This window comes from Leptonotus elevatus, chromosome 9 (genome assembly GCF_054856555.1).
Source record: "Leptonotus elevatus isolate MCC_2025b chromosome 9, RoL_Lele_1.0, whole genome shotgun sequence".
Lineage (NCBI taxonomy): Eukaryota > Metazoa > Chordata > Actinopteri > Syngnathiformes > Syngnathidae > Leptonotus > Leptonotus elevatus.
In genome coordinates, this window is record NC_141247.1 from 3,334,060 (window position 1) to 3,350,900 (window position 16,841).

At 39.9% G+C, this 16,841-nt stretch overlaps 1 protein-coding gene across 3 annotated transcripts in view; it reads left to right on the top strand.

The window, feature by feature from the left end:
* Positions 1-16,841, top strand: part of LOC147167877 (storkhead-box protein 2-like) — a 69,131-nt gene that overhangs the window by 24,821 nt on the left and 27,469 nt on the right. For 2 of the 3 annotated variants that reach the window (XM_086084532.1, XM_086084533.1), the window contains exon 2: positions 14,644-14,796. In XM_086084532.1, coding sequence (XP_085940658.1) covers positions 14,644-14,796 — 153 coding nt within the window. Of the gene's footprint in view, positions 1-350; positions 542-14,643; positions 14,797-16,841 lie in introns of those variants that run through there. The other variant, XM_086084534.1, reaches the window with a different exon arrangement.

Below are 16,841 nucleotides of genomic sequence, written 5' to 3' on the forward strand. Positions count from 1 at the left end.
CCACATCAGAGCACATGCTTCAGAGTTCTAAAAAGGGAAAATACTGAACGTGCGTGTGTGACTGCATGTGTGAACATATGAGTGATGGCAAGGAAGAGCAACTTGGGATGCATTGTCATGGCAACCTTCTCAGCAGCCCGCCCACAAGCTTGTATGTCAGTGAGCATTACACAGTGAGGGAGGGGGGCGCCGATGCAGACTGAGGCGGTATGTGATTGGTCACACCTCCTTGTCTTTGTGTGGCGCAGAGGATTGTGGGTAGCCCCTGACTGAATGCTCATTTGTGTGTGTGGGAAAAGGGGAGGGGACTTGGAGAGCGAGTGTGTGCCTGTGAGAACAGTGGAGGACGTAACAAGCCTGTGTGTGTTTGCTAGGGGCGGGGGAGGATCAGAGTGTGTATGTATGTATGTACGTACGTGTGTGACAGTGAGGCGCATGAGCCAGTGTGTGTGTATGTGAGCGAGAGCTGTGCTACCATCAGGAGTAACCGCTTTTGAATTGAAGTCTATTTTTGACCTAGAGTGGAACACGATTAACCAAGGTAGGAATCTGCCTGGATGTGTGTCTTTGTGTAGCACTCTTTCATTATTAGTTAACATGTTAGCAGCAGCTGCTAGTTAGCATTGTGAGCAGAGCGGCGGTATCACAGCTGGGCAGAGCGAGGGAGATGGAGAAAGAAAAATCTGAGTGACTGATATATCATGCCCACATAGATATGTATTATATGTGTGTGTGTGGGGGGGTAGGACAAATTGCAAGATGGGTAATGATGTAAATGAGAGGTGGAGGGATGGAGTGCATGACAAAAGGAGGGGGTGTGGTTTAGTGCTGTGGACAAAGGAGGCCGGATGATTGTTTACTACCACTGCAGTGAGAGAGACATGGACGATCAATGCTCCCCCATCCTGCTCTTATCGTTCTTTATTCTTGCTACTTTGCTTCACAGAATTGCCCTCATGTTCTCTATATGTTTTTCTTATTTTCACATCGCTTTGCATGTTATTTTCTATCATATCTCTCCTTTTTCCAACATGCACTGTCTCGTTCTTGGACTTTTTTGGGGGGCGTAGTAAAAATGGGAGAACGCAGGGCTGCAAGCTAACAGCTGCTACGCCAAAATGGCTCTTTTTTATCTGCAGCTCAGTGTTTTTAATGGCATGACCGGATGAGACAGTGAAATGCTGATCATAAGCCAGGGAAAACACATTGAACACAACTGTTACCTTGTTAAACAACTGCTGGTTGTCTACAGTACTGTCTGGTATCATTTGGTGTCCATGGGAGCACTCTGGCTGAAATAAAATGCTCTGTCAATTATTGGGGGACATCGGCACAGAGAGGTGCAATGATGTGATGTTAAAATGTAGCAATGGAAAACCGGGTAACAGTAGAAGAAAGGTTTCAATGGGAAGTTGATTCATTGCTAGATAATTTTGCTACAGCCACAACTGTTTGAGCCATACCCCTCAAGGGCCAGACTGTAAACATGCACCCTATATTGCTGTAAAGAATAAGTTTGACTTAAGTTATTAATTGAAATTAAATTGAATTGCAATATTATACCAGCATGCATACATTAATAAATGATGCTTCTATTCATTACAACATCAGTTTGGTCATTAACTCATTCACTCCCAAAAACGTATACAAACGTTCTATTTTAAATATTGCCATGGTCCCAAAAATGTTTTTATATGTTTTTTTATGCTAGATCATACAGAAGGCTTTGATGCAGCCTCTGATCTGAAGAGGTCGCTTGACTCATTCACTCCTAGCCGTTTTCACTGAAGCAACACCCTTCGCTCCCGGCTGTTTTTCTAGATTTTGACTGATTTTGCAAGTCCCACAGAATATTGTGTTCTATTGTCATACAAACATGAAACCTACCAAAAGAAAGATTAGTATTTTCTTTCATCAGGAATAAAAGTATATTTCTATCTGTTTCCGTTTTGCAGCAATTAGTGTTAGAACATAGCTAAGTTTCATCATTATTCACAAATCTATTTAGAATTCTGAGTAATTGAGGGGTTTTTCAACATGGTCCTGGTTAATTTCCAATGCTCTGCTGTCACCTGCTGGCCATTTGTGTAATAACTACCATTGCTTTAAAAATCAAATGTGAGAACTGGCTCCCTTATTAATAAATAATATTGAAGTTTGAGGCCCTGTCTACACATAGCTGAGTATTTTTTAAATGCAAGATATTCTTCTAAGTTTTGTGTTGTGTCATGTCACGGTCCCCGGGGATTTGACACAGTACAGCACATTGGACCTTCAATGCAGATCTACCGCGCCCATCAACAGGCCCCGCTTGGCACTTTGCAATAAATCCGATGGGCCCTCTAGTTTGGGATATCAGTGAGAATGGCCCAACACATTCTCCCCACAGAGCAGATGACTTCCTGAGGTCATCCAAATCATCCATATCCAACATATTGTTGGTGAACCAAGTTCTCTTTCACACTCCCGCTCCTAGTCTTTCTCACCACTTTGGTTGGTGGGTGCTATTTTCAACCCCCACCCTCGTTGGTGGACCATACATGGGATCCAACTTGTGGGCTCGTGAATGAGTCTGGGGGCGGCCAGTTATCAATGCCTGAATTTTATAGTGACGGGTGCAGATAAGCAGTGAGCTGGTACGCAAGAGTACTGACAATACTCATGTTGCACACCAGATTCAAATTTGTCAGAGGGCGTTTGCATAAATTCTGGAATCACACAGTTAAATTCCTTCTTGGACGAACATAACATCATGGAGGTTTTCCAGTCAGGTTTCAAGATGATGCATAGGACTGGGCTATCTGATATCCTCCTGGCAAATAACACTGGAGAGTGAAGGCTATGCAGGGTTCGATATTAACGATGGCCCGTGGCCACCACGTGACTGCGCAGGGCCAGCTGAAATTAATTAATGGCCGAACGGGCTACCACTGTAAACTTCTAGGGCCAACTTATTAACTAGCCAAATTGGCAATTTTACTTATCATTACGCTTTCTATTCACAGCAGTTGCAGTCTAATTAATTACCTAAATAATGAAAGGTTGAGATATGAGTGTTATTTCTTTTACTTTATAGTTTCAATCCATCCTCAAAACCAACATGCATTACATACGTCAGTTGAAACGCGTGTGGCGGTTAGGATGGCATCTTGCTTCATTCATTATTCGATCACCGCAAATTTTAAAATGGGCGGGCTTCGCTGTCTGTGCCTGTAGCGGACAAAATTCTGACGTGAGGTATCGGCCCAAGGGCAGCAATATACAGGGCCAGTGCTGGTTCTGGCAAAACCACCACCCAAAAAGGATTAATGTAGAACCCTCTTTTGTTGGATCTGACATCATTCCATATGGTGGACACAGTATTCTGTTGGCTTGTTTGCAGCACCAGGTGGGCATTAGTGGTAGTGCTCTTGAGTGGTCTAGATCGTATTTGGCTGACAGAGCTTTCTGTGTTTAGCCTTGGGTGCTCTGAGTCCAGCACTGTCCCACTGTCATATGGTGTTTGACTAGGTTTTATTTTGGGGCCCCTGCTGTTTTCATTGTATTTGCTGCCCCTGGGTTTCTTCCATCTTAGAAAACATGGGATTTCTTTTCACTGCTCTATGTCCCACTGAGCAAAAAGGATGCTTTCTTATTGAGGCCGCTTTGTCCTGTCTGGAGGAAATCAGTGGCTGAATGGCACTCAATTTCTTGAACTTCAATGAAAAGAAAACTGAAGTTATGGTCTTTGGTCCCTGTGGCCCTTGTACATCTTACCCTGCTGACTTGGGCCCTTTGGCACCTTATCTAAAGCCAGTAATCTCGAACTTGGATTTTAAATTGGACAGTGATTTGGACCGGCAAATTGGTGCTAAAAAAATTATCTTAGGAACGGACCAAAGATAAAACTCTACTTTCACAGCGGCTCTTAGAAATTGTAATCCATGCCTTTGTTACATCTCGCCTGGATTACTGTAATGCACTTTATCTTGGAGTCAGCCAGTCCTCCCTCAAGCATCTTCAGTTGGTCCAAAATCCTGCTGCTCGTCTTCTCGCTGGTACTCGTAGGAGGCAGCCCGTAACCCCAATTCTGGCCTCTCTTCACTGGCTGCCTGTGTAATTTAGAATTAATTTTAAGATTCTTATATTTGTCTTCAAATCTCTCAATGGTCTTGCCCCACCTCACCTCTGAGCTCTTTCACCCCTATGCACCAGACGCTACTGGAGGTACTGAGGACTAAGCGCAGGCTCAGAGGGGATTGAGCCTTTTTAGTTGCGGGTCTCTCCCTTTGGAACAACTTTGTGTTAAATATTAGGAAATCCACCTCTTTATCCACTTTTAAAACTCATCTTAAAACACATATTTATTCTTCAGCTTTTGACTTGCCATTATTTCAGTGGGTTTTTATTTTGGGCGCTGTTGTGTCAGTTTATTTGATATTTGTTTTATTTATTTACTTATTCATTTACCTACTTCCTTTAACGCCAATACAGTGTTCCCTCGTTTCTCGCGGGTTCATCTTTTGCGGCTTTGCTGTTTCACGGATTTTTTTACAGCTGCTTTTTTTTTTTTTTTTTTTTACAGCATGCATTTTGGTTTGTTTGTTTTGTTTTTACAGTGTCTATGCACGCGGCGTCCGTCGTCGTCGCCGTCAGATGGCTCAGTGCGCCGCCGCCTGCCACCGGCTCCACGGTTCACGCAGGCCAGCGCCGGCCACAGCACTGGAGTGGAGTTTCAGGGGCACTGCAGCGATGCGGTCCCGCGGTCAAAATGGGTTTACGTGTCCTGCCTCATTTTCATCATTAAATTTTAGATAGTCCGCCCCGAACCATGCAGTCGTGCCTGTTGACGGCTCAGCGTGTCATGCGCCCACCACCTGCCCCACGGTTCACGCAGGCTCGAGTGGAGTTTCGGGAGCACCGCAGCGATGCGGTCCCGGTCAAAATCAGTTAACGTGTCCGACCTCGTATCTTCATCATTAAAATTAAGATTGTCTGCCCCGAACCAGTCGTGGTCGTTTGAAAACGACGGATTTTTACCTGGGATGAACCACCGCCGGCAGGGTAACCTTTTGAAAATCCTCTGTGTCCTGGAGGTCTTTGGCCGGCCGTATCTCCCCAACCCTATATACATACGGGCATCCGCGGATTCCTCTCGACAAGATCTTTCCAACGGTGTATGGCTTGTCGCGTTCCGACCTTGCCCGTCGTGATCGCGACCTGGAGATAAAGGCCCGACAGTTGCCCAATTTCATACCCTGGAACGCTTTAGCGTGCGTCCGCCACCGCCCCATGGCTCACTCCTAGATTACGCCGCATGCGTGTGCATTGCGGATCCGCTCCGCCGATTTGTTTCCATTTCCAGCTTGTTCATATTACACCAGCTGCGTATGTGCTGCAAATCGACTGCTGACCAGCTTGTCTGCTGAAACAGCTAGACGACTAGACAATGCGCTCCCGAGCCTCCCGGTCAAAAAAAAATTCTCAGCCTCGTATCATCATCATTAAAAAATAAGAATGTCATTTCTAACAGCTGTTTTGTTGTTGTGTGTGTGTTTTCTTTTAATTACCGTTTTTGTTATTTTTTTAGGAAAACATACCAGCCAGGTAAAAAATGGATCGATCACCATTATATTTTTGTTTCTCTAATTAATGTTTTGGATTTTAGTTTAATTCTATTTTATGGTTATTATTATTATTATTTTAAATCCTACAAAGGTTTGAACACTGTGTATAGGCCTACTGTATTTAAATAAGAGATAGTAGTATATGAGAAAATGTTAACGCCTATCAAGAAAAGTACACGCACAAAGTGTGTGGTGAGGTGTTAGCCTTAAAACATATATAATAAATGGGAAAAAAATTGTATGAACGAAAAATCATTTAGAATAAACAAAAAAAACTATATACTGTGCTGTATAATAAGTAAATAAAAAAATATTTTGAATGAAAAAAATGACTGTAAATGAAAAAAGAACATATATGATGAATGAAAGAACCATTCATAATAAACTAAAAATCATACCAAAACGAAAAAACATATAATAAACAAATCATTATTATCACGGGTAGTTTTTGGAACGTAACACCAGCGAGAAACGAGGGAACACTGTAAACAAATTTGACACAAAGCAATATATACCTGTTGGAATTTGTGAAACGGACAATTATATGCCATTAGCCATCTTGAAAGAAGTTAGTCCTGGTAAATTACAGTTATAAGTGTGTTATTAATTTTATTTATTTATTTATTCACTTACCTACTTCTTGTGTTATTAATTTGATTATTATTTACCGGTATTTTATTTACCTATTTACTTACCTACCTATGACATTCATTAATTATTTTGTGTTATTTTGTTTTACCTGTCTTTACTGGAGAACTGATTTTTGCTCCATGTACAGCACTTTGTTTGCAGCGCTGTATAAATAAAATTGAGTTGAGTTAAAATGGTCTGTCATTCTTTTTTGGGGGACATTTTATGCATCAAAAGTACTAGTGTTATCGGTCACTACTCAAAAGTTGAGCACTCGTACTGGTATCTGTCTGATAAAAAGTGGTATCACATATCCCTACATTTCGGTGTCAAACTCCGGTCCTCGAGGGCCGCAGTCCTGCAGGTATTGGATGTTTCCCTTCTCCAACACAGCTGATATATGATCTGCACATCAGCAAGCTCTGCATAAGCCTGTCAACGATCCTGTTAATTGGAATCAGCTTGTGTTGGAAGAGGGAAACCTCCAAAACCTGCAGGACTCCAGCCCTCGAAGACCAGAGTTTGACACCTATGATAAGGCATCAAAAGATGACACTATTGATTGCTGCTTTGGTCCAGTGGCTGCACGGCAAGTTAGTAGAGACTCAACTGCTACAAATAGGAGAGCTTATACCTTCTGAATGTGTTTAGTCACAAGCAGTTGTTTGGGCCTTTGCAACTCTTACAATGATTCTGTCCATCAACTGCCGTGTTATTGGTTACTTTTAGGGTGTGAATTGACTAGTACCTGGTGATTCGATTTGTTTCACGATTCATAGGTCACGATTCGATTCGATACAGATTAATCCCGATGCAAATCTATATATCGATTTTTGCGGAAAAAATTTAGACTAAAATTTAGAAAATACTAATACTAAACTTGTACATGTACACTGTATGATTTGTATGAAAATGTATTTATTTATCTGAAAATTCAGGCTTGTAACTGAGCCACTGCATTTAACAAACAGGTTGCAGCCTGTTTCATGTTTGAACAGCACTGAAATAAAAATATTAAGGCTTAATGTTCCATTAATATAACATTCTTCTTCAATGCTTAATGTGTGAATCCTAACCCCAAGTAAAACGTTTTGTTGAATATTTCCATAAAAAATTGTTGTTTAAAAATCTATTAGGCCGCCTATCGAATCGATTCGAGAGTTGCGCGCTGTAATATGGCGATATATTGCCGAATCTATTTTTTCTAACACCCCTAGTTACTTTCTTCCCCAATACATTACAAATGTATTAGCTAGTGCTGGGCCTGGGGTTCGGGGGTGTCGGCCGTCCTCCGGTGCCCCCATTTCCCCTTCTGCCCCCGGTGTTCCGTCCCTCCACGCGGCGGGGGGTGGGGTGGGCGCGGCTGCCCTCTCCGCTCCGCTGTCCGGCCCCTCGTCGGCGCCGGTGCCTGGGTGCGGGTGATCCCCGGGGGCTGGGGGTCGGGGGTTGGGGGGCTGCCGGTTGGTCGGGGGAGTGGGGGGGCTTTGTTGGGAAGGGGGGGTGTCTGGGGGATTGGGGGCGGCTGGGGCTGGGTTGGGGTGGATGGGGGGCGGGGGGGTGCGGGGGTTGGGGGCCGGTGGGGTGCCTGGCGGGCCTGCGGTGCCCCGTCCTGCTGCGTTGGGTCGGGGGCGCGGGCCGTGTTGGGGTGGTGGGCGCTCCTGCTCCTGGGTTTGCTCTCCGGCCGGTGGCCCTGGCGGGGCCCGGGGGTCGTCCTTTGGCGCTGCCGCGGCCTGGGGGGCCCTGAGGTGTTGCACTTGCTCTGTCCTGGCGGGGGTCGACGGCTCCCCTCTTTGGTGGAGATTTTCATGCATGCCAGATCCACCACACCAGCATCTACCGAAACTCAGACACAATCTGCTTCCTCCTCAGGTCATTGAATCGGTGGAGGCTGGTGTCTGTGGATCTCACTCGGCTTCGTCTGTTCTTCCTTCCTTCCCTCAGTCTCTCCTTCGGTCTCTTGAGGTCTCCCTGATTTTTAATTTTTTTTGGGATTTGTTGGAATTTAGATGTTTCTTGGGTTGGGGAAGAATTCTGGTGGGTGGCCCGGTGGGTGGTGTCTGGTCGGTGCTGGATTTCACCTTCCTTGGTTTTCTATGGTCCCCTCGGGTCCCCTCGGGTCTCCTGACGGCGGTGTTCGGTTTAGGTGAACGGTATGGGATTTTTTCTAATAGGTTTTTGGTGAGCTAACATACACGCACGCACGCACGCACGCACATACACATACTCACCCACATACAAAAAAAAAAAAAAGTATATATATATATATATATATATTTATATAAAAAAAATAAAGAGCAATGATGATGACATTTCCGAATGAACAATACTGAGCTCTTTATAAGAGAAGAGGGAAAAAAAAGCAGAAAAAAAAGAAAAAAAAAGCTAGTGCAAATGTTTGTGCAGTGCCCACCACTGTGCCCATCACTGATCTAGACTGTATCTTCATCCTGAAATAAAGTACTAAAATAGCTTTTTGTTTTCTGTAATCAAGAAAAGGGACAGAAGTAGCGCTTTTTGCGGTGCCATTCTGTTCCCATTCCATTCATAAAATTCCCCAGTAATACAAAAGTGCCAATTTTCTGTTGACCATCCGACAGCTCCATTCTACTCAAGCTTTCCAAAGCATACCAAAGTTGCTGTTGCTGAAAAGTTGGGCGGTTTGGGTCTGATGTTTGTGTGGCACGTCAATGCAGAATGCTAAAAGCTACTGAGATGCCATCTGACAGAAAAATAACTAAACTTTTTATAACTAGGGGTTGCGTAATAGGTATTTTAATAGTTTGGCGCTAGTACTTTTAGAGGTTGAAATGGCATCATACATTGTTATTATGCTGACCGGAAGTTTACATGCAAACTTAAACCAAACATGGAGGTATTGCATGCATGCATAGAGCCCATTACAATTTGAAAGAGTTCCACTAAGCATTAAAAATTGTGAACCAAAAACAAATGACCAATTCTCAACCCTTAAAATAACTTTACAGACTTCATTTACAAAATTCTTAATTCACAGAACACATTAACGTTGACAAAGTGTATTCAAAAGTTGGTTTGTGCGTTCTTTGTAGGAATTTGTCCAACCACAGCAATTCAATCAGGTCAAAGTCTTTTTGCTGGGTCACCTTGATTCTTGACTTCTAAGCCATCCTTTAGATTTGTCTGATGTTGAATTGGGATCACTTCTGGTGATCCTGTTGCATGACCCAATTTCAGTCAAGCTGTTGGAGAGATTGCCTCAAATTTGTTTTACAATGCTTTGATATACTACTGTATAGAGCAGGCTTCCCCAATCCTGGTCCTCGAGGGTCGGTGTCCTGCAGGCTTTAGGTTTCATACTCTTAACACACCTGATTCCTCTAATCAGCTCACCAGCAAGCTTAACAAAAGCTTGATAACGATCCTGATGGAATCAGATGCGTTGGAGGACTGAAACATCTAAAAGCTGCAGGACTCCAGACCTTGAGGACCAGGATTGGGAAAGCCGGGTAAAGAAAATTTCATAGAAAAACCTTGATGTGGTACATGGATGCTTTGTAGTATGGTCTTCCCACTGATTTGAAATCTACTTGGCTTAGTGGACTCCGGCGTGGAAAGTTTAGTAATTATAATGACAGGCATCAACAAGAAGCTTTCTCTGAGCTTATTGCTGATATTTTCCTGGAATGTTTTTTTATTTTATTTTTATTTTTTTTTGCATTTTGCATTTTGTTATCATACACTATCATAAACTCCTGCAACTTGTATTTTTAAAGATGACTCAAGTGCATTTGACTCAAAGCGGATTGACTGACCTTTTATTATCAAGGGACACGTTACCAGTGTACAGCACCACTGTACACTGCAGTATTATTATATGCAATGACACAGTGTCATGTGTTGATTGATGTACATCTGAATTTGGATTTAGTTTGATATCCAGATATGCCTTATATTTTCTGGGAGAATTGTTTTCACTGAAACAAAGTCCAATGGATATCTTGTTTGCTTTGCTGCCTCCCTTTAGTAAAATGCATACTTGCATAGTATAGTATTTTTTTGAATGAAAAGTTGCAAATCTGAAGATAATGTTCTGTTGTCAGGTGAAAACTGAGTACTTCATTAATGATTTGATCTTTGCTGTTGTGATTTCCATTTTACCTCATTTTAAGACACTTGTTGCATTCAGGTCTAAATAAGGCCTAGATTTCCCTTTTACACTGGAGGGAAAGTATCTCAGTATCCAATTACATAAACAAATAAGACGACCCAAAAATAGTTTACAAAAAAAGGTAATAAGTAGGCATTAATTCATTTGATTTACTGTATACACCGTATGACTGATCAACAATAAGAAAATAAAAGTTTTTTAAGTAAGTACGGACTATTTAAGTGGTGTATGTAGGTTATGATTCGCGATACTCATGGGACATTTGATGATGGCCCATGGCAGCTGTCCACTGAATGGCAGCTGCGGGGTGGTGGTCAGTGGCAGACCCTCAGCACCTGTGTCTTAAAATCAGATGCAGTACATAGGCAACGTTTTGCTACTTACAGTATACTCTTTAACTGTACAGCGGCTTGAAAAAGTATTCATACCAATATTCATTCAAATTGTTGAAAAACTCAAGGAGTATGAATACTTTTTCAAGCCGCTGTACTGGCAACAGCTCTTGCTGCTTCAATTAAATTATGTAAAATAAAAAGAATATTTTTTGTTGCATATTACTATATTGTATTTATTTTACATACTAAAAAATGCAAAAATTCAATAAGCATTTCTTTAAACTTTGGAGCAAATGAATAACATTTGTACAAATATATTTACAATGCTGACCTTTCTTCAGAACTACAATATGTTCAGGCAAGGCAATGTTTTGGGGAGCTCAGAAACATTGTTTTGCGCATTACACCAGTGTATTATTAATACTGTAAATAACAGCAAAAGTGAACACAAAAGCGACAAAGACTGAAACATTAAATCTGACAAAACTTCAAAAGTCAATTTATGGCACGCTGACACAATTGCGTTTCCGTATGTGTTTGATCTTGGTTATAAAAGTGTAATTTAAAGGCACAACGAGTCTTGCTTTGGACAATGCGAAGAAATTAAGATTATATGATCTGTTTATTATATGATCTGTTTAAGTCATATCAGAGAATGGGGGTAAAATAAATTTATTTGATTTGTATGAGCTGAACATGAGATTTTTATCCCAAAAAATCTATATTGCCATGCCATTTTATTGTGTGCACACTACATCTTAACTTAGGACTGCCCCAACTACAGTTAGTTTGTTGTTGTTGTTTTTTTATGCTTTATATTGCACACAAGGGTCTGACTTAGGAATGAGCTTTTTTCTAACCCTGACCCTGATGTCTATTCTGCCGTTCCTGTACGTGCTGTGTGCAGTTTAGCAGCTTGTAGGGATGCTAAGGACAGTGATTCTCAACCTTTTTTTTGGTGATGTATTTTTTTTCAATCAAGTACCCCCTAATTAGCACAAATCATTTTTGGTTAAGAAGAAAAAAGAAGAGAGAGAGAGACTTAAAACAGAGTGCTTTACCATCGTCTGATTTATGAAACTTTGGAGCTTTATTTGTACTGTGGTCTCTCTGGAACTATTTGAAAATCAAAAGATATAGCAAAAATAAATAAATAACTTAATTACAAATAAAAATGTATGCACATAAAAATTATTAAATATTATCACCAATAAGTGTCCTCCTTTGGGATCATACTAAAGATCTGTTATCAAAAATAAATCATTAACTAAATTTTAAATACAAATTTCAAATGATTAACAGGTGATGCTAGGTAGCATATGACAGGTTGGGTCGAACCATTCTGGTTTGGGGAGACTGGGTTTTTTGGAAAATTAAATTAAATAGCATACTTATATAACATTAATTTTATGAACTTATATTTTCCTGAAATATTTACATAATGTAATAATTCTTTATAAAGGATTTTTGCATGGATGCTACTTTTTAAATTTATTTCAAAATCTCGCTGGTGTGCTTTCACGTACCCCCATTTGAGAACCGCCGCGCTAAGATATGAGAACAAGTCGTTGCATTTTATTACTCGCTGATTGTGAGTGTGAATACTTGATAATGTCATTATGTCTGTGATGAAAAAGTGCATTATTTTCATCAAAAATTGTTCAGAAACATTCTCACATGGCATGTGATCCAGTCAGATACAACACTTTTTAGCCTAACAATTTACTTGTCATTGCTGATGTTCTAATGCACTACATTTTCATGTATTTCAGCTCCAAACACTAGGCGGCACTGTATGTAAAAGGAGTATCACGGCATTCCTCACAGCTTTTCCTGTACTACATTAACTGTATAACGCATATATTACGAAACAAAATGAATCGTCTTAACAGTGTGACTGTAGAGTGCAGTGTTTCTCAACTGTATCACTGATAGTCTGTGGTGTAATTGCAATGGGTCATGAAAATTAGGGCCTGACCGATATGCTTTTTTTTAGACCAATGCCGATACCGATTTTTGGCAGAAAAAAATTCCGAATACCGATTAATCTGATGATTATTTTAAAGTATATATAATGCATAAAATGATTCCCCCTAATTCCTTTTCAATGGGTGTCACTTATGCACTAACATTAAGATTTACTCTGCTTTGAATGACAAGTATGATTTTATCAACAAATTTCATGAAGTGTACAAGATTATTGTATAGATTTATGTGTCAATAATAAAACCATTCTTACTTGTTTACAACTGCTGTACTGTATATGGTTTATTAAATTATGTAAATATTTCCAGAAAATATGAATTCATAAAGTTCATTTTAGTACGCTATTCAATTTAATTTGGTTAGAGTACATAATTGGGCTGTAAAAATAGCAATTACTATTATTTGATTGAGATTGAAATCATGATTAAAACAATTTGTAAATTTCAAAACTTTGTATTTATTCAACTACTAAAGCTGTTTAACTACTTAAAAGTGTAATCATAGCATCATGTCTATTCATCCCTGCACTTTGAACAGTTGAACATTGTTTTTGTCAAGCACAAATTATGTTGTAAATATTATGTGAAATTCAAGCCTCTTGTGTTTTATTACTCATTTTCATTCTAAGCATTAAAGTGTCCTTGAATCTTGAGAAAATAAATTCTTTGAACCCTTGAAATATCGCTTTAAAAATTATTTGAAAGGACAGTGACAAAATAAAACAATAAGAAATTGAAATAAGAATAGAATATACTAAAATAATAGCAACTGAAAAAACAGTAAGAACGAATACTGACTGTTCCTGTGCGTTTTGGCCTCTTGGGGGCAGTGTGGTGCCGTGCATTCATGGTAAACACACTTAAAGTGAGTACCCAATAAAGTTACGATTGAATTCTATTAAAATAACTACACATTGGGTAGAATTTGTCTTTGCGTAGTGTTATCTCACCTGTGGGTATGTGTTCCCACAGAATTTGTGTGTGAATATTTGTTATTTGAAGTCAATGCTATTTTCCTGTTAGCAACCTTTGCTTTTAGCATTAGTGCTAGGCTAGCGATGTTTTTAAAAACAAAACAAGAAACAAAGCATGTTTTGTATTTAAATATACAGTCATTAAACAGCTTAAAGGACGCTTAGGGACAACAGAATAACGCTACACACTTTCTAGTTGCTAATGCTATGCAAACAAAATGGTGCATTCAGGGTACTTTCACAGCGTCAGGAACTTCGGTTTTCTTTGATCATAATGTTTTAAGAAGGAAATAATCGGCCATTTGGCCCATTTGAAATTTGGCCACTACTTTGGACCATCACAGTAGTGGACACAGCAAACCACACTGTTAGCGGCATGCACTGGAGCGGTATCAGTGTCTGTGCCTCAGGATCTTTCATAAATATTGAGGGGTCCAAGACCTCGGGCTGGGCAATTTAGCAAAATGTAATCGTGAGTTTGATTTTGGCTTATCTTGATCTTAAAAACATAGAAGAAAAACGACGAATGTGCCAAACAGCAATGTGTGCAAGTTCCTGACAGTGAAAGTACCTTGAATGCACCATGTCACTTGAGCAGCAAGCGTAACCTCTCATCTTTCTGCAGATATCTAATTATATCTTTCATGGGACAACACTGAAGTAATGACACTTTGACATAACAGTGTAAATGTATTGTTCCCTCAGAGTACCTCAAATACAGTTATTGACAGCTACAGGTAAACAAAAGTGAGTATAGTGAGTGTAACTTTACTGAGCTTAAACCCTATAATAGCGTATTTGGTCAATTACAATCTAGTAATGAAATATGTTGGTAATATGTTGGCAATTTGTTGATTGGAATGAAACATTCATTATAGCAGCAAGTCCTCCTTTGTGTCTGTTTTTAAACAAGGTCAGGTATACTTTTTAATTGCCTGTTAATTATTCTGACTTGTCTCTTGGCAGGTGATGTGTCACCCATCAGTATGTCCCCTATCAGCCAATCCCAGTTCATCCCTCTGGGAGAAGTACTGGTATTGGCTATCTCTGCTATGAACTCCTCGCATAAGCCTGTCACCCAGGAGGCCCTAACGGAACACCTACAGACATGTTTTCCAGGTAACACCACATAACTTACATCATTTACATAAGGCAAAACCAAAGCTTTTCCCACTGATGTCTAAAAGTAATGTAATAAAAGTACAATAGATAGTTGTTATTGAATTTTCACATCTGTATATTGTAGTGACACTTTTCAGAATAGTGCACCACAATATGGTTTTTGGAATTGTAAACTTGATCTGGTTTGCATGTATGATGTAGGCCTCACAGGCCATGATCAGCTACGTAAACAATGTGACCGGGTTTGGAGTCGCTAATCTGTAAGGACAAATTGAACAATTGGGATTCAGCTCATTTTAACTTTTTTTTTTTTTTGGGAGAGCACGTCAACATTTTATGAACATATGAATAGGGATGTAACGATGCATTGAAAATTGATGTAATATCAATGTAAACTGCTTAAAATATGCATCGATTTAAAATTTAAAAGCATCGATTCACAACGTCATGTTAACTGTAAGGCCTTGCATAGTTTTTCGTTGTTTCTATCCAGACCCTTTTTGGGACTGACACGTTTTGCGGATATCTATTATTATTTGGTGGGTCTTTGTAGACGCCAGTAAAAACTTGGTTAGATCTTTGTAAGTAATCAATTTAATGATATAAGTTTTTCAAGTGGTTCCTCGTTTACTTAATGAGGCAACTTAACGTCTGTGTTAATCGCCTGTGGCCGTACACTCGCGGTGTAATACGTGTTGCTGATGTAGTATCTTATTAGTCCAGTAGAGGGCCTCATTGTTACACTTGTTAAACAGAGATCTGTTTAGTCTTCGTCATTTGATTTAGATTTGATTTTATTCGTCTCAAACAAGCACAGCAATAAAAACATTTTTAAAAAGGAAAGAAAAAAAGCACAATATGATAAAATGCAAGTTTGAGAAGGGGCAGAAAGAAGCAAAACTTCAAAATCAAGTTAGCCACCCCTTTATATAATTTAAAATCTGAATCCATAAAGACTAACGCAAGTATTTCAATACATTTTAGAAGATTAAAAGAAGTTCAAAGATAAACCTTCTTAAGAATCAACACAAATCCTCAACAAAGCTTCAAGAGCTTCATTCTTCATACTATGTGTCTCGCTGCACAAAGTTGAGAATGTGTTGTGAGGGCAGAATATTAACCTTAAACTCAAAGCACTGATAACAAGATAAAAACATAGTTAAACAGTCAAAATTATTAGTCCTTTTTTTTAACAGTTTTTTTTTTACATTCACTCCCAAAAACATATGCATACGTTTATTATGTTTATTTTTATTTTTATGCCAGAGCATACAGAAAGCTTTGATGCAGCTTCTGACCCGAAGAGGTCGCTTAAAGCAGTGGTAGTTATTACAAAAAAACGGCCAGCAGGTGGCAGCCGAGTATAAGAGATCAGCCAGGGCCATGTTGCAATAAGCTCTTTTTGCCAGTGTTTTCAACAGGTTTGTGAATAATGATGAAACTTAGCTTATACAGGGAGTCCTCGAGCTACGTTGCACGAGACCTACATCGTTTCGACTTCCGTAGCACCTTCTTTTTCGTTAATTTCCCACAGTAATCACAGCATTTTAAAGTTACTTAAAGTTGTGTTGCTGTTACCGCCAGCAACAGAAGTCCATGGAGCAGGTCGGCTCGCCAACAGGTGCGTCACATTTCCGTGTTTAAGCTTGAATTAGCTCCGCTCGGCCGTCCGTCAGCAATTAATGTTTGTGCGAAAACACGAAATATTGGTTCCGGCGTCTTCCGGATCACGCAAATGTGTTTTTTAAAAATTCTATACAGAGTGTTTTGATGTAAATATCGACTTTAACGGAGATATCCGACTTAAGTTTAAATTCGGATTACATCACCAGCGTAGGAACAGAACTCCGCCGTAACTGTATTCTAATGCTACTTGCTGCAAAACGAAAATGGATAGAAATATACTTTTTTTTCCTGATGAAAGAAAAGACTAATCTTTCTTTTGGTAGGTTCCATGTTTTTATAGCAATAGAAGACAATATTCTGTGGGCCTTGCAAAATCAGTCAAAATCCAGTCAAAAAGCTGGGAGCGAAGGGAGTTG